We start from the raw sequence: 22,997 nt of genomic DNA, 5'->3' as shown, positions 1-22,997 counted from the left end.
ACTTGTGTAGCAAAGTAATGAAGTACAGTATTTATGAGTATGCATAAAGAAACCGTGTAACAAAATAATAAATATGTTTTTATTGCATATTATATAACCCTGCTACATTGTATTGCTATTAAATATAAAAAGTTTAAGCTTTCAGCTTAGTTTGACCATCTATGGTAAGTGCTGTAACACCCAAAATAGTACTTAAAAGAAGAGCTTAAATGTGCTACACATGTGACAAAGTCTGTCGTTATAAAAACACCCTTAAGTGATGTAACAAATTATGAAAGTCATATACCCTATTACACAGTATCACAGATACATACTGGCGCTTACAAACAGGTTGTAAAGCTTATTCTAAAATCTCAAATCTAAATACATTCTTTCCATTTATTGGACCACAGTTCACCACAGGTCCGGCTCCACCCACACGATCTTCTTCTGCTCCTCCCAGATCACGGTGCGCAGGCGGGTGAGCAGGGAGTTGGAGTCGCACCAGGAGTCTGGGGCCATGCTGTGGAACAGACAGGGCAGTTTGTCCAGGAGAGGCTCCTCACTGTGGGAACAGGCCAGGAGCTGCTCCTCTGTGTGCCCATGTCTCTGCAGCTTCGACCTGAGTCAAAGACAGGAGTTAACACTGAGGGAGAGACTGGGCGTGACCCGAGAATGTCAGAGAACCTGTTCCTCCGGCTACAGGGCGTTAGAGACGAGCGCAATGAACAAGTGTGACTGTCGCAACTCTCTATAAAAAGAACAGTCCACAGTGTCCAGTGTCGTGTAGATTATATTCATGTTCAAATGAAATATAGTCTGTCATTTTTGGATTCGAAACTAACCTTGACTGTCAGTACTGCAGCATCAATAACATTGTGTTGAATGAAGGTTAGAGAAACACAAGATCTTTTTATGTCCTTATGTATTTTTTTTTATTCCCAGCTGATTTAAGTGTAAAACATGTTAGTTTAATTGGAAATCATCTGTGTGAAGTAATCATCGTTTTACATCAGAGGAAAATATATAAAATTCAGTAGAATTCTTGAAATAGATAAACTGCATCATGTGTTCAGCGCCGATAAGAAAGATAAATATTTCATCATAATATAATCGTGTTAACTATGTTCTGGTGAAAAACAAGTCTCACGTTTTTGCACTTTAATGCATTTGAATGGGGTTCAATGAGCTTCATTGTACCTCAACTTATGGGCACTTCGAGCGGTCTGTCCGATGAAGATGATGATGGGGAAGATGTCTGCTCTGTGCAGTCTGCGCACACAGTCCAGACCCAGAGGCAGCACACAGTGAATCCCCTGAAAGAAGAAAAAACAAGAGAAAGTGACTAGTTGTCCCATTTCACAGAAAGCCACATGGTTTGTACAGTTGTACGTGGTGCTGCGGGTTCCGCAATTCTATTTTTAAGCACAGAGTGAAGTGAAACTACATGAGTATGTGTAAAAAACATGTTAGACGGCGCATCCTGTGCCTGTGGTTGAGAAAAGGGGCCAACCATAGTTTGAGCTGTTTTTGAACATTCATTAAAGATTAGGTCCATGTTACAGTTACAGCTTCTATATAAGCCTCTATTTCAATATCAGACTTTACTAAGGCCCCGTCTACACGTAGCAGGGTATCTCACAAACCGAAGATATTTTCCTACGATCTGGCCTATCATTCACACAAAACCGGAGTTTTCTGTCTATAAAAACGAAGGTCTCTAAAAACTCCGGCCAAAGTGAAGATTTGGGAATTCTCCGGCTACGTGTTGAGTGTGGACATCAAGTCACTGCCAGCGTGCTGCGCATGGCCTGTGTTTACATCAGAAACAGCATCTGACGCCTCCAAAGCTCAAGTCCTGCTTCATGTCGAAGCGCAGGTGAAGGAACACTTTACAGTCAGTTACTTTACGCCAAATAACCGTCCCACATCCGACATGTTCCTCGAACACATAACAGCGGGGGTGCATTTCTCGACAGTCATGCAGTTTGTGGCGTAAGACCGGGACGCGCTTCTGCAGGAGAACTTTGAGATAAAGTTGTCCTCCCGGAGGAAACGGTCCTTGGAGTTATTACGTGTCAGGTCAGTCTGTCAGCGATCAGTGCTGAGTCTGGTCAAGAAAGTTACTCGCTGTACTCGCCTATTTATCTGACGGAAGATTACAAAAAATGGCAAATCCCTTAGTATATGTCGTCTCACAATTGTTTGGCAGGTCTGTAAAGCTACAACGGTGAATTTGGGACTACAGTGAATACAGCTGCATAAAAAATTATGTATGTGCTGTGCAGAAACTTGTGGAGCGATTTGAACAATTTATGATGAAAAAACGCATATACACGGTTAAGTGTGGATGCCGCTTTTAAAAAAAAAACGAGGCTGTGTGGACTCAATTTTTTTTCTAGGCGGAGGGCGGATTTATAAATGCCCTGCTACGTGTGGACTAGGCCTAAAATAACAAATAGATACAGAAGGCATCTCTGGAATCGCCCATATATGGTCATGTTTGAAAACAGTTAAGGGGGAAAACAATTTTGAGAAAAATTTAAACTTTCTTTAATTATTCAAAAACTACTTCAACAAACGCTGAATTATGAATATAGTTTTCTACTAAATAAAAAAAAACAAAGACATGGAGAGGAGCAGAGTGGTTCAACAGCCCATAAATACATAAATAATGGAGAATGCTAACATGATGCTACATGTTAGCATCGTGCTAATGCTAACGCTAGCTACGACTGCCGTTTTTTTTTTTTTCGCTTCTACTGAACAATCTGCTGTGAATAAACATCCATCTGGACCCGATTTAGACTTGACTTTATTTGTATGTGATAAATGTGATAAATCATATTCCACCAGAAAATGGCTAAAAAGAGTGAAAAATGGTGTTTCCCAAAAGATTCTAGTTTCCAGCTCGCCGAGGCCACGCCCCCTTCTATGACGCGATACCGTCTGTATCTATAGGGGGCAATGATAACTTCCAGAGCCCACAGTGCTTGTTCTGAAAATATCGAATCACCTTCTTCATGATTTTCTCGACGCTCTGAGTGGTGTAGTAAGTGTTTTCTGGTTTTTCACAATCCTCCAGTATCTCGGATTTCTGCAGTCCCGCGGCGTGCTCACATGGGCTCAGCGTCTCTGCAAAACAAACAGTGGAAACAATGAGGTGCCTGAATCATAAATCTAATTGCGTCATACAGAAGACGAGCGTGCAAACAAAAGCTGAAGCTAAACATCTACACGGCAACAGTGTGAGGCGTGTTATTGTGGGGGGTGCTTTCTCCGTTTTTCCGTGTTGTTGTTATTAATCTAAAAATAGCGCACAAATTAAACACCGGCGCTGGAGCAATGACAACATTTACTGTCTTGATAGACCCTTTCCTTTTTTTTTTATAGCTGATGTATTTCCCGACAAAGCCATAAACGATTTTACAGCATACAATGTGTTGACAAAGGTAGTAAAACATCCTCTCATAATTTAGTGGGATTGGACACTTGGTTCGTGAAAGACAGTTAAGACGCCGTGAATCATGGTACATTTTGTTGTGTTACTTTTCAAGTTCTACACTGGAAAAAGAGTATTAATTTTAAGGAAGAAATGACTCAAATGTACTTGAATAAAGAGTAGGTTTGGTCTAGTCTTAGATCAGATAAAACCTCTTATTTGCCAGTGGAACAAGCACAGTTTTTCTTGATTCTGATTATTTTGTATCATTTCAAGGGAAAAAGAAATATTGTGTAAAATGTAAAAGTGAGTTTGTCTGAGTTTGTCAAGTGGGATTCATGCTTGTTCGAGTGGCATTAGCATTTTCTACTGATCTTAGATTAGTTCAAACTGACTCAAATTCAACTTGAAGTACCTTAATATAAGTCATTTATCTCATTTAAGATTTTTTTTTTTTGCATTATCTTTATCTACCCCACAGCCTCTTGTTCACATTGTACATTTATATTACTATTTCAGGATCTTTTCATCATGTAAATTAATCTGTACGTAGCCATTATTGACTCACAAGTGATGTAACTTTCCTCCTTCCCCCATGTATTCATACAGTTTTATTTTGAACGTATGAAAGTGCACATTGAGCACCTTGCATATTCATTCCAATGCGGATTTATACAGCAAGTTAGATAAATAAATTGATACAAATGCATATACTGGTACCTAGTTTGCTTTAGTTTCTACTTCTAAAAGCGTAAAAAACGTGCTTCATATTCAGCCATGTGCCAGTTCTCTATACTATCTTTGGTACTGTTACTATGAGACACACCAAAATAAGACGGCCAAACTTTCTACATACCACCACCCCTCTCGTGTTTGACTTACCAGGCTCCAGAAGCTGAAATCCCTCCCACCCCACCAGCTTCTTTTCCAGGACACGCCCCAGGATGGAGGGCAGGAGCAGGATGGGTCTGCACACTGGTGGGAAGTGAGGAGTGACCAGAGTGTAGGGCATCAGGGTCACGCAGCCTTTGGGCGTAGTGTCACCTAAGAGACACACACAAAAAAAGGATTTATATTAAAAAAGAAAGTCAGATTGTGAGTTCTGTTAACAATTTCTTCACATACCAGACTCTGGGCTCCCCTCATTCTCAAAGCTGACCCACAGTGGATTCCTCCCCTGTCGACCGGTGCAGACGATTCTCACGCTTTGTTTTCGAGGTGCCGCTCGTCCAGACTGAAAAAAAAGGTGAATATTTTAAAGGTGCATTATGGAACTTTTTATGCAGAAAAAAAAATACCTTCACACTTAATTGTCATTGTAGTGACCCAGGCGCTGTATGCGTGGTCAAAATGGCGTCTTTACTTCACAGTGGACTCTACAACGCTACAGAATCAATTGTTTTGTAGGTTTTCTGGTGAGAGGGTCCATCATCTTCCAAACAGTTGATCCGGGAGCGTTGTAGAGATGACTGTGATGGAAAGTAAAGGCACCAGGCTGACCACTCATACAGCCACTAGGTCACTAAAAGGTCAAATACGCACAAAAACTTCTCAAAAACCTCTTTAAGGAATAGGCCACCATTTTACATACTGAGATATGTTCTTTCCTGAGCTTAGACGAGTTGATACGTAACTATCTGGTCTTTGTGCGTGCGCTCAGTCACGCAAAACGACTAAAGATGTTGTTAGCATTTAGCCTCTCCCAATGTATTACTATATACAGACGGCATCGCGTCATAGAAGGGGAAATACAATCTTTTGGGAAACCCAATTTTCCACTTCTTTTAGCCATTTTCTGGTGGAATATGAACTTATTTATCACACATAAATAAAGTCAAGTGTAAATCGGGCCCATATGGATATTTTCTCACAGCAGATTGTTCTTTAGAAGTGAAAAAACGGCAGTCATAACTAGCGCTAGCTAACCGTTAGCATTAGCACGATGCTAACATGAAGCGTTATGTTAGCATTCTCCATTTTTTATGTATTTATGGGCTGTTTAACCACTTTGCTCTGCTCCATGTCTTTGTATCTTTATTTAGTAGAAAACTATATTCATAATTCAGCCTTTGCTGAAGTAGTTTTTGAATAATTAGAGAAAGTTTAGATTTTTCTCCAAATTGGTTTCCCACTTAACTGTTTCAAACATGACCATATATGGGCGATTCCAGAGATGCCGCCTGTATGTTTAGCTCCAAACGGGGGGTGAAGTAGAAGCGACCAAGCTCTTCCACGGGCACGCACAAAGAACAGACAAGTACAGTACGTATCAACTCGTCTAAGCTCAGGTAAGAACATATCTCAGTATGGAAAAACGGTAGCCTGTTCTTTCAACCCTGGCCTTAACCAAGCACATTTTCTCCAGTTCGGCTTTACCCAAATCTAAAAGCTTCTTACAACCTATAGGCCAGAGCCTCATTTGAAAGCTAAGACCCGCAAAACTGATCTAAACGGATCTTTTACCTCACGTTGTTGCCGTGTTGTCACTTTGTTGTGGCTTTTTTTGCAGTGCTTTCATTCTCGTTTTCATCTTGTTTTTGTGACTATTTTTGAAGCTTTTATTTGGGCAATGCCAAGAGGGTAAGAGGTTAATAATAATAATAATAATATTACCTTTTGTGACTTCGTTTGAAAATTCATATCCTCGAGGGCTCGGATGAGAAGTCCCTGCGCTCTGTTCGAACGGACAGAAACAAAACGTTAACAGATGAATCGCTTTAAAGTCACACTGCAGAATGTGATCCAAAGACAGAGATGAAGGCAGCAGAGCTAAAGAGGAAGGCTGAGAAAGGACAAGCATAAAGACAATTATCTCCATTCACCTGAAGTAGTTGGGCACCGTCCCGCTCTGGAGGTGCAGCAGCTGACAGGGGTGCACGTGACTGGCCTCCCAGGAGTCAGTGGCCCCGGACGGCCAGGTGTTGGTGACGTGGAGGATGTCGTTGCAGGACACAGGCAGAGCCCCAGTGGAGCCGGCGCAGAGGGACATGTTCACACGGACGTAGATGGAGTCCCCCGAGGAAATGTCCTTGCTCTGGAGCTTTTGCAGTAAGTCCTGGTAGTCTGAAAAGTGACAGCAGTCTGTTTTACAATACAGTTTTATTACTGTTTGGCAAAATATTGATAATGAGCCAGTTTGACATCAATTACCGATAGCACTCAGTTACAACTTTTGAAGTGTCTTGGAGTAGTTTTATTACAAACTACTTTCTACTTGAACTTGAGGAATATTTCAAATTACAATATCTCATTAATTTATGTTTTATCTGCCGCATTATGTCACTACTTAAACCTAAAATAGACTTTTACACTCAGTCAGAAACTTAAACTGTGTTTTAACAAAGTACATTTCTAAGTGAGTAATTAATAATAAAGTTGATTCTTTTTTTCGGACCCGAATTAACACCGTTTTGAGTGACAGTGCAGGATTAGAGGCAGTTGTGGTGAATATGTCTGGGCTCATTAGGACGTTGCTGGAACATGTAGGGGAGGAAAATACGTAACTTTAACATTTTTAAACTCTGTATGTTCCCTTTAATAACTCCTTTTCGTAGTCCCACTGAGGGAAATACAAGTGTTAATGGGATGATTGTTTTTTTTTCATCTCCCCCGGTGTCTCTGGCCAGAAAACCACACTTGCAGCTTTCCCTGTCTCTGACCCGGAAGCCCCAATACACACGAATGGAAAACATCTCCCTCGCTGCTCTCAGTTGGCTACAAAATCACATGGTACAGGTAAGTCCCGACTGTATTCTGTCTACAGCTTTTGTTGGGTCGATGAACATTTTGCAAAACCTTATTCGTTTCATCACGATCACAAGAAGCTAACAGGCTAATGGGTAAAGCTAACTGTGGGCTAGCGCCACTTTAGCAGTGTTTACAGCCAAGTTTGAGCGGAAGAAATATCCCCATACACATTAGGACATTGCTGGAACATGGAGGGGGAAGAAAATATATAACTTTAACATTTTTAAACTCCGTATAGTCCCGTTAATAACTCCTTTTCGTAGTCCCACTGAGGGAAATACAAGTGTTAATGGGATGATTGGGGGGTCTTTCATCTCCCCCTGGTGTCTCGGAAAAAATATCTCCATTGTGTAATTGGGTTGTGGCACAATGCACAATATCCCTCTCTCCCTTTGTCTTTCTGTTAGTGTAGTATTTACTCTTGCCAACAACTAATGAGTAAAAAAAAGGTAACATGTCACAACAGCTGCAGTGGTGCTTGTGGCCTCTAGGGGGAATAGCTACTGAGTTCTGCTTTAAACCTACTTTTACATGAGTGCATGTTTTGCCTACTTTACCCACAACTGATTGATCATCAATTCATATTTTCTATCCATGTACTGATTAATTTGTTTTCTTTAGAGCGTAGTCCTTAAATGCCTAGACGTTAACTTCTAAATAGTTGTTGGTTGTCGCACCAACAAAACACAGTAGTCATGGCACTGCGTAATCTCCCTAATCTAAAGAAAACAAGTCAAGTGTCTCTGGTTTTGATCGATTGTATGAACGCTGCTCTTGTTTGAATAGGTCTGTCAGAAATGTCAACAGTTTGAGTAATGCGTGCCACTGTATTTTGTGTCTCACGATCGTAAAAGTGATTCTGTGATTCACTGCAGAGCTATGGAAGAGTTTGTACCGTCAGGCCTGGGCCGCAGAGAGAGGTGGCAGAAGCCTGTGACTTGTCTGAGGGCCCAGACTGCCTCCTCTAAAGTGGAGTCCTCCAGCACCATCCTCAAAGCCTTCTCTCTCTGCTCGTATTTCACCTGTAAAACATCAAGGATCTTCATCAGAAACCGTATGAAATCTATTCTATTGGACGCTACCTCATTTTGCTTTACATTTACAGCATAATTGTAAAGGTTATGTTGACATGAAATTATCACTAGTTGCTGGTAATAGCTCAAGTAATCTTCACATGCAAAGAAATCAAACCACATTGTGCAATTATGGGAATGCAGTATCTGAGATCCCTGACTCAAAGAGAAAGTGTTGTCACTCATCTCAAGTCTCTCTCTGTAAATCCGAAAAATCCGATTAGAAATCTAGGGGTGAACATAAACTCAGACCTGAACTTAAACAGCCACATCAAAGCAATAACATCAGCAGCTTTTTACCATCTGAAAAACATTGCCAAGATCAGTGGAATAGTGTCAAAACCAGACTTAGAGAGATTTATCCATGCATTTGTCTCCAGCAGGTTAGACTACTGTGTAATGGCTGCTCATTGTTAGAGCTGCTGTACATCCTGAACGCTGCTGCTCGAGTCCTGACAAGAACCAGGAAACTGGCTGGCACTGGCTTCCTGTCGCTCAGAGAATATGATTTAAAGCATCTCTGACGTGTTCAGGGAGGAGTGTCCTGGTGGTTCCCAGAGTCAATAATAAACATTGAGAGGCTGCGTTTCAGTTCCATGCAGCAAAAATTTGGAACTGTCTGCATGAGGATGTGAGACAGTGCTCAACTCAGACAATGTTCAAACCATATGAGCAGTATTTTTTATGCTCTCTTCCTTTTTACTGTAGTTTTACGGATTTATTTGATTTGCCTTGGCTTGTTAAAGGGCTAGATGCAAGTTGGCTATTTTATGATCACTACTGCCACCTCAGGTCATAGGTGTAACTGCACCTTCTATATCAAGTTTATGAGTGACAGTGCAAGATTTTAGAGGCAGTTGTAATGAATAGGTCTGGGTTCCTTCTACACATTAGGACATTGCTGGAACATGTAGGGGGAGGAAAATACATAATTTTAACATTTTTAAACTCTATATAGTCCCTAGACAAACAGACATTTTCATTAACAATGCGCCATATAAAGAGCAAACACCAGGCCAGGACTGAGCAAAGATCTAGAATCTAAATCAAACTGTCCTCATTGGAGAAGCACATTCTCTACACACCACATGATCCACAAGTTCCCGTGTTTCCCCGGTAAGATGTAGTAGTACAACATTTCCCAGTATAAGCCTTGTTGTAACTACAATAACAAAATAACCAATACACATTTTACTGTGTATTCAAATGTATTTATAGTCTCACCTCCACGATCTGCGCTCCAGGGCTGATCCCGACCATATGAGCCGCGCTGCCGTCCGTCACCTCGTGCACGAACACCCCGGTCCTGTTCCCCCCCACCACAGACAGCTGCTGCAGCAGAGTCTCCCCCTGGAAGGAGATGGTCAGGACGCGGCCGTTGATGCGGATGGCTTTGGGACGAGAGCGCATGAGGAAGGGAGGCACTGGTGTCTGGGAGTGACTGGGGATGCAAAAATGAGACGTCTTTGCACTGGCCTCTACTTTTTTGAATTGAAAAAAATAAACAAACTAAACTAAGCTAACTGTATTTGCTCAGTACAGTCTGGCAGTGGCTCCATCTTGTCTGAAACTTCAAGCTCACACAAGAATGACAAGTATCTATTTTAATAACAGAAGATACAATTACACCTAGTCTTCCATTGCATACCTTAAACCACACCGATTTTTTAACAAAAGACTGCCATACCTGTCACCACTGGTGCCATCCTGAGAGGAATTCGGACACGTCTGCTTGCCCTCTGTGTCAGCTAAACAAGAGACAACCTGTTTAATCATTTAGCAACATATTTTCCAGCCTGGGAATTTACAGGTTAATGTTTGACTTGGCAGACTTTGGCTTTAACTATTATTAGACACTAAAAATGGACCTCGCAATACCATGCCACACCCTTCACACACGAGAAAGCATCATCTCAAGTGGCAACTCAAACATGGCAAAACAAGTGAGCACAGGCGAGAAAGAAGGAAACATAAACATCTATATTTCAAATAGACATATATGCTTGAATATCTAATCTGCTGGTATTATTCTTTTTTTTTCTTAAGCGATATAAAAACAACACACAATGGGTTCAAGTAGTACTAATAGAAGTAGTACTAATATAAGTAGTACTAATATAAGTCTCTATTTATTCTAGTGTTATTTAAAGTGTTATTCTGAAAATGATCAAGCTCAAAGGAATAGGCCACCGTTTTTACATACTGAGATATGTTCTTACTTAACCTTAGACCAGTTAATATATCCCCGTCTGGTCTCTGTCCGTGCGCTCTGTCACGCAAACGGAGCACATACGTAGCCTCTCCCACATGTCATATAGCTCCAAAAAAGCTCACGATAGAAGCTACCAAGCTCTTCCACGTGTTCCCTATTTAAATAAAGTTACGTGAAGTGTTTTCATGCGAAGTATATTTACACAGAAATGTAACATGTCGATTGTTGTGAGGCATAATGATACGAGGAGCACAACGTCCGTGCAGTAACTCCTAAAGACTTCCCCCGCTCACTTCCGTCAATAACCTTTAGGAGTTACTGTGCGGACGTTGTGCTCCTCGTATCATCACGCCTCACAATATAGTCCCCCTTTTTATCTGCTTATAAAATCGACATGTTACATTTCTGTGTAAATATACTTTGCTTGAAAACACTTCACGTAACTTTATTTAAATAGGGAACACGTGGAAGAGCCCCTCCTGGAACTGCCACCTTAACGTGGTGGAGGGGTTTGAGCACCCGAATGATCCTGGGAGCTCTGTTGTCGGGGGCTTCGTGCCCCTGGTAGGGTCTCCCAGGGCAAACAGGTCCTAAGTGACCAGTCAGACAAAGAGTGGTTCAGAAGCCCCTTATGAGAGACCAACAGGCCCGGTTAATTTTTGAGGCCGTCCTTCTGTGGACCCACCACCTGCAAGAGCAACCATAAGGGGCTGGTGCAATGTGATTTGGGCAGCTCCAACAGCTGCCCCCACGACCTGGAAACGGAAAAGTGGAAGAAGATGGATCGATGGAACACGTGGAAGAGCTTGGTAGCTTCTAGCGTGAGCTTTTTTGGAGCTATATGACATGTGGGAGAGGCTGCGTATGTGCTCCGTTTGCGTGACAGAGCGCACGGACAAAGACCAGACGGGGATATATTAACTCGGCTAAGGTAAGAACATATCTCAGTATGTAAAAACGGTGGGCTATTCCTTTAATACAGAGACTGCAGTTACACATAAAGACCTGAGGTGGCAGTAGTGAGTATAAAATGACCAACTTGTATCTAGTCCCTTTAAAGTGCACACGACCAGTTTTAATGCTTTTGAAAGTATGACTTATTTAGATAGAAAACATCTGTTATTTCAGTGAAGCAAGAATTTAATGAAGAAATATTGGGCAGAAAAGTAATAAAGTTCCAGAGCAGTTTGACTCACTCATTATTGACAAAACATGGTTGGCACGGCAACAGTTTAAAATTGTTGTCCACTATCTATGTCACTTCCTGTGTTCCAGCGTTAATTCATCATTTATTGAAGCTAAATAAGGTGTAGTTATTACAAAGTGTTACCAAATTATGAGTGTGTTTGTTCTAAGAAATGGCCATAATCCTATGTTGTATTTTATGCTACTTCCATCCTATTTACTTGCTATTCCTGTATTACAAAGCAATGCACTACCAATGATTTTTGTGCTATTCCTAAAAATGTTAAGATACACCTACACTTTCTGTATCGTGGGAATGAAACAAATGTACCACAGGCCTAAACTTTAGTGAGTGTCCAAAAACAGCACAACTATGACTGAGAGCAACGGCATGTGTCTGCGGTGTCATATAATACATTTGTAGTTCTTCATGTTCATGTCAGTGCGCTATATGATTTCCAGATTGCTTCAGAAGAGATCGGAAAACTTTATACTTACTGATTGGCAGAAAAACAAAGTCTTCAAAGAGAGAATCTGTCTCCAGGCTGAAGGGGAAAGACAGAAAGAGAACAGCTCATGTTCTGTTCACTCAGATGCAGAAGTCTTGCAGAAGTAATCAGATAATTGTGAGGGTTTTCAGATTACTATCACAGACCCGCTTCAGCGGTAAAAAAAAAAAGAAGCTGAATCTTTTGTTTTTGTCGTCTAAATGCGAGGCAGAAGAACCGAGATGCCCGAGAGATTTCACCCTGACAACATGACAAAGGTAAAGACAAACCTGCTGTCTTTGTAAAGGGCTTCCTCCCTCCGCCGAAGAGACTCTGGGCAGGGGGGCTCTGCGTTTCGAGAGCGGACGCTGGACAAGGCTGGATCTTCACACTTTTTAAACACACATTATTATTCATCAAAACATGTCACTTTACACGCTGGACTTTCGTGACATGAATACTGCAGTTTAGATATAGTTTTTTCGTGACATACCTCAGAAATGGCACAACTCATTGGATTGACGGCATTCATGCGTTGCAGTCTGCGTCGAGCTGGAAACGGAGAGTCTTCACAACTGGAGCTAGGACTTTCCCAGCAGCTCCCCAAGTCCTAAGATGAATAGCACAGGACACTTAGTATGAAACGGTCTATGCGGGAATTAGCAAGTCAGAAATACTATATAACATTGTCTCAACAAACTCTTCTTCTTCAAAACACTGTGTAATTACAGTTTTTGCCTAAATGCTATTAAGACTTTTGCAACATTTCCAGGTCATACAGTAAGAATAGGCATTTCCATACATCTGAGCTTTGCCTCCTCTCCCTGAAGCGGTCCACGGCCTTCTGGCTGAACAGTCTCTCCTGCAGTTCCACCAGCTGCGAGCGCAGACAGTCTTTCTCTGACAGGATACGTGTGATCATGGCCTGGGCCTCGTCCCTCGACTGGTACGCCTGTAAACACACACACACACTGTTAACCTCTAAAACCACAGAACTAATACATACATAACACACTTTCATTTCCTAAAAATACAAAGAGGATGTAGTGTACGTGCCAAAACTGTAGGTGCATTCCTGTAAATAAAAAACACAGACAAACCACTCTCACTTTCACACACATGCATACATGCCACATGCAAAAGTTCTCTGAGGACACTGCAATCGTGGCTTGTATCAGGGAGGGTTGAAGAGGGGGAGTACAGAGGCCTGGTGGAGGACTTTGTGGTGTGGAGTAAGCAGAACAAGCTCTTGCTGAACTCAGCAAAAACCAAGGAGGTGGCGCTGAATTTCCGCCGGGCACCACCGTCTCTGCAGCCCATCAACCTCGAGCGAGCGGAGGTAGAAGTGGTTTCCACCTAAAAGTACCTGGGGCTTCAGTTGGACAACAAGCTGAGCTGGGCAGCGAACATGGACGCTGTTTACAAGAAGTGGCAGGAGTAGGATGTACTTTCTTAGACGGCTGGTCTCATTCAGGGTCTGTTCTAAGTTAATGTACATGTTCACTCATGTTCATCAGTCTGTTGTGTCCAGTGTTCCTTTTATGCTGTTGTTTGTTGGGGGGGGGGCAGCGCAAAGAAAAGGGACACTCAGAGGCTGAACCGTCTCATTAGGAAGGCGGGTTCGGTGGTTGGACTGGGCCTGGACTCAGTGGAGAAGGTGTTAGAGCAGAGGACTCTCTCTAAGATCAGGGTGATCCTGTCCAATCAGAGCCACCCCCTTCACTCGGTCTTCTCCCGCCAGAGAAGCGCCGTGAGCTCCAGACTCCTGTCCTTTGTCCTTCATGCCATCAGGCTTTATAACAGAGCCACGTCAGGGAGGGGGTGGAGAGGGGGAAACGTCTTGAACATTGTCTCGCATTGCTTTAACTTCTCTTGTATTTATTGCTTTTTAAAATGTTATTTTTTTTAACATCTTAATTCTGTAGATCCTGTATGTTGTCGTGATGGTACTGATAAGTTCTGTGTCAAGGTTTGTTTGTATTTTCACGTGGCATTATCAGCAAGATAGTCTGGCATTGTAAGCCACCGTGACCAAATAGTTTTCCTTCCAAGCAAAGACAGTTTGCCCAAATCTAAACACACACAGTGAAGGAAGCAAAAGACTAATGACATAAGAATCAGGGGGAAAGGTCACTGTGTCATTGAACCATGAATCATTAATCACAACTAAGCTGACTCACTTTCTTGAGTTACAATAGCCTAAATCTCAAAAAGCTACTGTACTTCCTCCTTTAGAGTACACATTTACTTGCTGCCTACAGAATAATCATTAACAATCATCTTACTTTTCAAGTATTTGTTGACCATTGTAATGGAAGTCAACGCTGCAGATGAAAATATAATCGCTTTTCAGACCTGTGCATTTTCCCACACAGACAAACAAAGGCTTGAGTGGTGGGCGGGAGGGGACCATGTGCGTGACTGTGAGCCTGATGGAAAAAGCAGCAGGTGTATGTTGAACTGTGGCGCTGGGGGAGCTGTGACCTGAGCGCGCTCTGTCTGTAGCTCTCTCATCTGCTCCTGGAACACCGCCGTCTTCTGCTCGTGCATCGAACAGTCCAGGGTCAACTGCTGCACCTGGAGGCCCAGAGACTCTTTCTGATCCGACAGCTGCGGACACACAAGAAAAGAATATCAGGTATGTTAACTAAGTCTAGAGGAATGTAAAGAGTTAAAGTGAAGGCAGAATCACCATGATTTCAAAGTTATACTCCTCTTCACTGAATGAATACACATTTACCTCATTACGGGTGTTTTTATTGGTGAAAAATACCTCCTTACTGTGAGCTGTGATCTGACCTGTACAACTGGACATCACCAGCTCGTCTCTCTGGAGATGTTTTTGCTTTGCTTTGATTAAAACGATGCCAAAAAATTGGTTTCATTATTATTATTATTATTTTTAACCATTTCATGAATGAAATATAATAGTTCGAATTGGATAAAACTATTTTTATTATCCTATTAAAACTATTTTTGTGGGTTGGCAGTGTGCAGGAATTATTGTTTATCATTCATGAACTCTGGGATTTTCCCTCATCTCCTTTGCACCAACGTCTTTCTCCTATCTGCCTGCTTTGCTGAGCATTAGGATGTTAGGTTACGCTGCCATGTCTGTTTACTTCAGTTTAAAGCTGCACTATGAAACTTTTTATGTAAAAAAAAAAGTTCATATTAGTGCATATTTTGACCCTCCCGGCGGTTGTATGGGTGGTTTAGCTCAGCGCCTTTACTTTCCATCCCGGTGGCTCCTATGATGCTTCAGGATCCATTTTATTTCAGGTTTTTTGGGGATTTCTGGTAGGTTTTCAGAATGGAATGCATCTGTAACCATGGATACGGTTCAATCAGCATTGAAACCCTATAACCCTAACCACCCAAGCATCCGCTGGCTCACAGAAAGCTCAAAGTAAGTCATTAGTATCAACTTTCTTTAACAGAAAAAGTTGCACAGTGCACCTTTAATTACTCTTACGACTTTGCAACATATAAACTGGAACGTTCCGCAGTGTGGCTTTAAGCACCCTGGATTGAAGTGTTTCAGCTGAATGCACTTGTCAAAGATTAAGATCGCAGTGAGCTAGGATCACCGTAAGTTACAGCAACATGGCGATGAGTTGGTGTGACCTGCTCCAAGTTATGAATGAGGAAGGCCCAGGCACAAGAAAAGCCACCATGATAAAATGAATGCTCGCACTTTTTCTATACACTGGATGAAATGTTGTGCGTTATGGCTATAAATCTAACCTTTGTTCAACACATTCAAATCAAAGCGTGTAAAGTGTTCTCCACAGAAGCTTCTATGACCTTCTATGGAGAACACTTTATACTAAAATGAAACATACCAAGCAGTCATACCTTTTACGCTTGTGCTGTGTTTTCAAATTGTTTTGGCTACGCATCATCATAGAGCCTAAATTAATGTACAAGCTAAAAAAAATCCAATCACAAGTGTCCAACGCACCAGCTGTTTGTCTCTGTGCAGCTGCTCATTCTCCTCTCTGTAGCTCTGAAGCTGCTCAGCCAGTTCAGCCTGACTCCCGATCGCTTCAGCCAAATCCTGGGCCAAGATGTCATTGCGAGCCTAATGAACCAGCACATAATTAACATACGTAGAATAACTGACTGATGATTGTTTCCCTTTAGTTCTCTTACCGGGTCTAGCTTTTCGGCCTTCACCAGCTGGCAGCGCAGACTCCGCACCTCCTCTTGCAATTGGGGAGCGTTGAGCGACGACATGCACCTGAGAGAGCACCTCTTGTGGTATTCATTCTCCGTTTGGACTTTTTGCAGCTCGGTTTGAAGCTGGTATACCTGCAAGAACAAGAGATAAGCAATGGGGGAATTTACGTGCGCATTTTTCCCTGCTACAAAAGTCGGGTTGAAATTACAGGCCAGTAGATAGGATCAGAGGCGTTCTAAAAATAATCTTTAGAGGTGATGCTTATGGGAGTTGAGCTTTGTGTTTGTTGCAGGGAAGAGTGTATTGTCCATGGCGGGGAAACCCTACCTGCAGCGTGAGGTCATGAAGGCGCATGTTCACCGCGGACTTCTCCTCGATAGCGGCCGTGTAGCGCACGTAGAAGTCACACTTCTCGTCCTTCATTTTGGTGATCTCCTTCTGCAAGGCCCTGATCTGCCTCTGCATGCGTTCGTTTTCCGTCTGGAGGTACCGGCTCTTCTCCTCGTGCTCCATGACCTGGTTGATTTCGGTTTCCAGAGAGGTGCAGCGCGCCGACATTTTGCCGGCCTCGGAGCGCGCCTCGTGGAGCTCCTTTTGCATCCCGGTCACGGCCCGGACGAGGTACTCCGTCAGCTCCGAGTACTTGATCAAACCTGAATAGAAACAAGAGAGGGTAGGCTTATAGGAGCTCCCAAACTATAGTAGAAGATAGGTCCCATTAGGGCTGCTCGATTATTGAAAAAATAATAATCACGATTATTTTTGTCATAATTGAAATCACGATTAGTCAAACGATTATTTGTTGCCTTTAAAAAAAAGTCTATCTTTATTTTATTTATGTATTAATCAAAACACTACACTACACTTTATGTTTTCTGGACAGTCATGAAAGTACAAATGATTTCAAGTACGCCTTGATTAAAGAGAGGTCCCTGTTTCACACCTGCCCCCTGCTGGCCAGCCCTCACACCTGCGCAAGCAAACTAAGCAGTGCGGCCTGATGACATCATCACACAGCGCCGTTTGTTTAACGCAAGTCTGCTTTGCAAAAAAAAAAATGGCCAAAGAAAAAAAAAGAAAAAGAAATTTGAAAAAAAAAAAAAAATTGAAAAAAAAAATTATGAGCGATTTTTTGCGATTATGCTAATTTTGTAATCGTTTACTGTTGTAATCGAAATCGTAATCGAATTTCGATTAATTGCACAGCCCTAGGTCCCATGCAAGTTTACAAATGACTATGTGATATATAAGTGGTCTGTGAGTTAAATTGAAGTTCTTTAGCGAAAAATAAAGTATTGCAATGTTTGGAAATGCATAGGATTTGCCGAACCGAGAGTGACGCATGCTGCTTGTACAGATGTTTGCTCCAACCAAACAACCTGTCCTTGTTTTAAATGAATATCATATCACTGAAGGTGGCGGGGGGTCATGGCAGCATTATGTAAATCCTCATAAAATGCAGAATCAAATATTTGCTGCTGACGCCACTGACTTAAAGGCAGGGGCGGACTGGCCATATGTCCATTCTGGAAGAGCACAGAAGGGCCACTGGCTCTAGGGCCACAAGTCCCGCCTCAACCGAGCTTTACCCAAATCTAAAAGCTAAAAAGAAAAGCATCAAAATAGCGAGAGAAAGAGGATGAAAAGTCAACAAAAACATGAGAAAAACACAGACAAAAAAAAATTACAAAAACGTGAGATAAACACAACAAAAAATGATAGAAAAAATGATTAAAAAAACCAACAAAAATATGACAAAAATGTGGCGACGTGACAAAAAGTTTCCATCACTTTTGTAGGTCTTAGCTTTCAAATGAGGCGTTACATTGTTGCTCTCCAGTCGAGAAGCTTTTAGATTTGGGTAAAGCCCAGTATAAAAAAAAACATGAATCTAAAAAGGAATTCCGTGGAGTATGGTGTACCACAAGGTTCAATTTTGGGACCATTATTATTTATTATTTATATTAATGATTTTGCTTCTGTTTCTATGACCACCTTTCCCGTTCTTTTTGCTGAAGATACCAGTCAAAAAATTATAATTAAAAAAAATTCACTCGTTAATGTTAAGGCGGGTGGTAAAAGGTTAAAATATGTATTTGTGGAAGTGCACAATTACGCTAATTTGGGCCAGGCTAGTCAGAGTCCAGGGCTGTTTTTCAGTCCCAGTCCGACCCTGCTTAAAGGCACAATATGAGCTTGTAACTCGGTTTGTTGGTTTTGTGTTAAAGGTTCATTGCGTAACATGGTTTTAGAGTAAACAAAATGAGCAAAAGTACAGAAATGAATGAATGCTGAGCTCATTTCGTAAACTGAACTGGGTTGGGCCTGGTCATAACCTGGATGAGAGACTGTGAGGAAATACCAGAGGAGCGTGGGTGGACAGTGTGTGAGTTGTTGTTTGGTACGGTGACATACAGTATGTATCTTACCACCACAAAGGTGTAAAGCAACTGTGAGCGTCTAGAAAAGCTCTCTATACGACTAATGCATTGTTATTGTGAGTGATAAATGACACAGACCACTGAACCTGGAGGGCTCTGTGCTGGGCTTGCGTCCCGTCACTTGCGTGTAGAGCGTGGGGTAGTGGATCATCAGACCATCCAGTAATGCCACCGCCCCATTTCGGCCCTGGGTCCGCAGCAGGTCGAGCATGTAGCCTGAAGAAAAGACAGGATATTACTATTGACGTTGTAATCGTATAGGTAGGTACACAGCGCAGTGGGTCAATATGGGCCTGCCAGATGGACAAAAATGTTATTGTATGTTTTATAGCATTCATAATACAGCACTGATGAGTTAAAATACATCATTTAATGGCGGAACTTGCTTTGTACTGAAACTCCAGCGCTAGTTTTGCATGTTAACTGCGTTCAACCTCTCACCTGAACCGAGCACATTCTAAATCTTAAAGCTTCCTGGAAAAAAGCTTCAAAATAGTGACGAAAAGGATGATGACGAGGATGAAAACGCAACCAAAGAGTGACAGAAAAGTGACAAAAGAAGCAACAAAAACATGAGTAAAAAGCGATGAAAAACCCACAAATGAGCTACAATAAAACGGACAAAAACACAACACAAAGGGATAAAAAAAAAAAAAAAAAAAGCAACAAGGAAGCATCGACAACGTGCCATAAAAGCAACAATAACGCAAGGGAAAAAAAGTGTCAGGCTTCGAAACTGGACAAAAGCAGCTAATGTGACAACCAATGTGACAATCAGGTTTGAAGGCTTGCTTGCAAAGGAGGCGCCACACTGGCCTCAAGGCTGTAAGCTCTTCAGTCAAGAAGCTTTTAGATTTGAGTAAAGCTGAACTGGAGAAAATGCACTCAGTTTAAACGGGGATAAGAGATTGAACTTTGTATTACATCATTTTACAAGATTTAAGCCTAACCCCAATCCTATATACTAACCTTAAAGAGACTAGATGCAAGTTGGTCATTGTTATACTCACTACCGCCACCTCAGGTCTTACACATAACTGCAGCCTCTATATTAAAGGGGGGGTATTAAGCAAAATCGACTTTTTCAAGCTTTACATCATGTTATTATGTCATTCCCTCATTAAAAACATGCCTGAAGTGTTGCCTTGGCACATTCACGTATTTTTGAGTAATCTGTCAAAACTCTGACGGCGGCCATTTTAGGGATGGGTTTGCCTGAGTCATCCTAGGAACGCCCCCACCTCCTGGAGACGCCTCCGAGCTTTCGTCACCAGCCGAGTAACCAACCACTGCTCCTCAGTAGAACCCCCTCCCCACTGATGCCACAGACAGCGTGTGGAGGGGGCGTGTCGGAAAGGGTCAGAGGTTCTTAAAGAGACAGAGGCCTATTTCAAGACATTCACTACAGCCATTTTGAGAGAGCAATTTTATATAAGGCAGTTATTCTAATTTACTGCATTTACAGACCAACAGAAGGTTTCGTCATCATTGTAGTGTGCTATAGACTGGTGCTATGTGATTGAAAAAAGCATAATACCCCCTCTTTAAGCTCGAGCATGACGGCACTTCGGACCTGAATTAACACCTTTTTGAGTGACCGTGCAGGATTTTAGAGGCTGTTGTGGTGAACAGGTCTGAGCTCATTCTACACATTAGGACATGGCTGGAACATGTATGGGGAGGAAAATACCTTACTTTAACATTTTTAAACTCTGTACAGTCCCTTTAAGGTACTTTGATTATAAACAGTCCATGAAAAATGCAATTTGTGCCAGTTGTTCAGCGCATGCACAGCAACACCACACAAGCCGTGTGTTTCAATGGTTCACCTGTTCAAGGGCAGAAGTGGCTCAATCTAGAATGAACGCACAAACATGTTGTGGACTCGAATTTTGTGTCAATTATATTCAATGGTGATAAGGAGGTTCTGAAATGACTAATGTAGCCAATCATGAAGACAAAAAAGGAAACGACGTTGAGGGTGGTCTATTTAAAGTGTAGAAGAAAACTGATTTCCTGAAAACTGATGTTCACATTTCTCAATCGTGTTGTGACAGTGTGGTTTTCGTGCGAATTTCTGCCACGCATGAGAGAAAATTCTGCTTAGAATGTGGGACTCCTCCTATATATTCCTGACCAGGATTTTGGACATTTATTTAGAGATCATGACAGACAGACAGACAGACAGACAGACAGACAGACAGACAGGCAGGCAGGCAGGCAGGCAGGCAGGCAGGCAGGCAGGCAGGCAGGCAGGCAGGCAGGCAGGCAGGCAGGCGGGCAGGAAGTCCGACAAACAGACAAACAAAGAACCAAATAAAGAACCAAACAACAAACCAATCAAACACAAAGAACTGAACTAACCAACCAAACAAACACCCATAGAACCAAAAAAAACAACTAAACAAACAAACAAAAACAAAGAACCAACCAAACAAACAAAGAACCAACCAAACAAACAAAGAAAACAAACAAACAAAAACAAAGAACCAACTAAACAAACAAACAAACAAACAAACAAACAAAGAACCAACCAATCAAACAAACAAACAAACAAACAAAAAACCAAAAAATAAACAAACAAAGAACCAACCAATCAAACAAACAAACAAAAACAAAGAACCAAACAAAGAACCAAACAAACAAACAAACAAACAAACAAGCAAACAAACAAACAAACAGACAAAGAATCAACAAAACAAAGAACCAACCAAACAACCAACCAACCAACCAACCAACCAAACAAACAAACAAACAAACAAACAAACAAACATATGACTCTCTAGGTTCTGGCTATCAAGGTCATCTAGAAAAGCCCTGGTTTGAGGTTTTAGTCCTGGTATAATCTGGTTCTTATTAGATCCAATTCAGTCCTGGTTTAGCCATGGTTGACTGCTCATTTTCACATTTTAAATTTAAAATGTATTGTTATTGTTATTGTTGTTCAATTGGCTTCACATTTTAAAAGTTAGGAATGTAGTCTTAGAAAGTATTTTCCACAGGGTTGCAGAGATCTGTGTTTGACCATTGCTCTAATGCCAACCATGACACCAAAATGAATTGAATCTTTAGCCATAATTATCATAATATAATGGTGTTGTTTTCTTACTTGTTCTCATGGAGCGGTTGGTGAGGGAATGGCATGACAGAATCTCATCTTCGTCCATCTCTGTCAGCACCCTGGCCTGTCTCAAGTAGGGGATCACGATGCACGGCCTTACATCCAAAGAAATCCGATGTCGATTGTCATTAATAAGTTCCCATAGTTCTTCCTCCATCATTTCTTTCAGATCTCGCACCACTGGTGTGCACTCTCCCGCCATGCTGAGTCCGAGTGTATGCCAAAGGACACAACAAACTCCCTGTCTCTCTCACTTTCTCATGCCTAGACGCTGACTGACTAAGAGGTGAAGGAAATGTCATATAAAGTAGGTTCTCTGACGGGTTGTTTCCACGCCTCCTGTGGGTGTTTGTCTTGTGCTATGTTTATGTGTGGGCGTACTGGGAAACCTGTAAAACAAGAAGCCAAACAATAAGGATCCGGCAGTGCGAAGCTCAAACACATTTTTACAATTATCAAGAAAGCTCCATTCATACACCGGCCTAATTTGGGACAGTTGTTTGCCTGCACAGATTGTTCAATATCAAATGACATCATAAATCTGCTGCTTGATACTAATTATTTGTCAAGTCTTGTTTGCACAGTGCAGTCCAGTGGCAGGCAGGGGGTGTGCATGAACGAAGATTAAAATAGAAATACTCCTAATCAAAGAAAAGCAAACATACATACCACGTTAGTGACAGCAGGACGAGCAGTGCAAAGTCCTCTGTGAAAAGCAGGAAATAAGACCTTGTGGGTTTACTACTGAGGGGAGGGATTTTTTTCATTCTCTTGCATAGTTAACTGATTGTGTGTGTACTGTTTTCTGTTTGCTATAATCATCAGGCCCAATGCAAACTCATGGAAATGGGCCCCTGCTGTAAACGACAGTGCGGAGGTGTCGGGAGGACGTGCGTGCACACTGGAAAGTAAACAAGGTGGCACTTTATGTTATAAGAACAGTAAATATAGCATTCAGGAAATATCATTTGCCAACTCAGCCCAAAACAAAACCACACAATAACTTGATGAATGATTTTCTGAATTTAGGCACATTTTAGCCTTGTTTTGGTGCTGATTTAGGCTTTTTCTTTTAACTTGTTTTGACACAATTTGATGATTTATTTACTTTTAGTTGAACCTAATC

General features: G+C 41.8%; 1 protein-coding gene across 1 annotated transcript; it reads right to left on the bottom strand.

The window, feature by feature from the left end:
• Positions 1–245: 245 nt before the first annotated feature.
• Positions 246–22,209, bottom strand: card14 (caspase recruitment domain family, member 14). The gene is made up of 20 exons (XM_079553524.1): positions 21,860–22,209; positions 18,829–18,966; positions 16,637–16,962; positions 16,282–16,440; positions 16,091–16,210; positions 14,611–14,736; positions 12,929–13,078; positions 12,620–12,736; positions 12,387–12,517; positions 12,137–12,183; positions 9,929–9,989; positions 9,466–9,682; positions 8,064–8,190; positions 6,244–6,484; positions 6,035–6,095; positions 4,547–4,655; positions 4,304–4,465; positions 2,996–3,114; positions 1,180–1,295; positions 246–601 (listed from the first exon to the last, which is right to left on the bottom strand). Exons 1-20 carry the CDS (start codon positions 22,071–22,073, stop codon positions 394–396), a joined length of 2,949 nt encoding a protein of 982 aa, XP_079409650.1. The 5' UTR covers positions 22,074–22,209; the 3' UTR covers positions 246–393.
• Positions 22,210–22,997: the final 788 nt, after the last annotated feature.

This window comes from Gobius niger (assembly GCF_951799975.1).
Source record: "Gobius niger genome assembly, chromosome: 3".
NCBI classification, from domain to species: domain Eukaryota; kingdom Metazoa; phylum Chordata; class Actinopteri; order Gobiiformes; family Gobiidae; genus Gobius; species Gobius niger.
The sequence above is the reverse complement of the archived record's forward strand: the minus strand, read 5'-3'. Positions and strand labels throughout refer to the sequence as shown.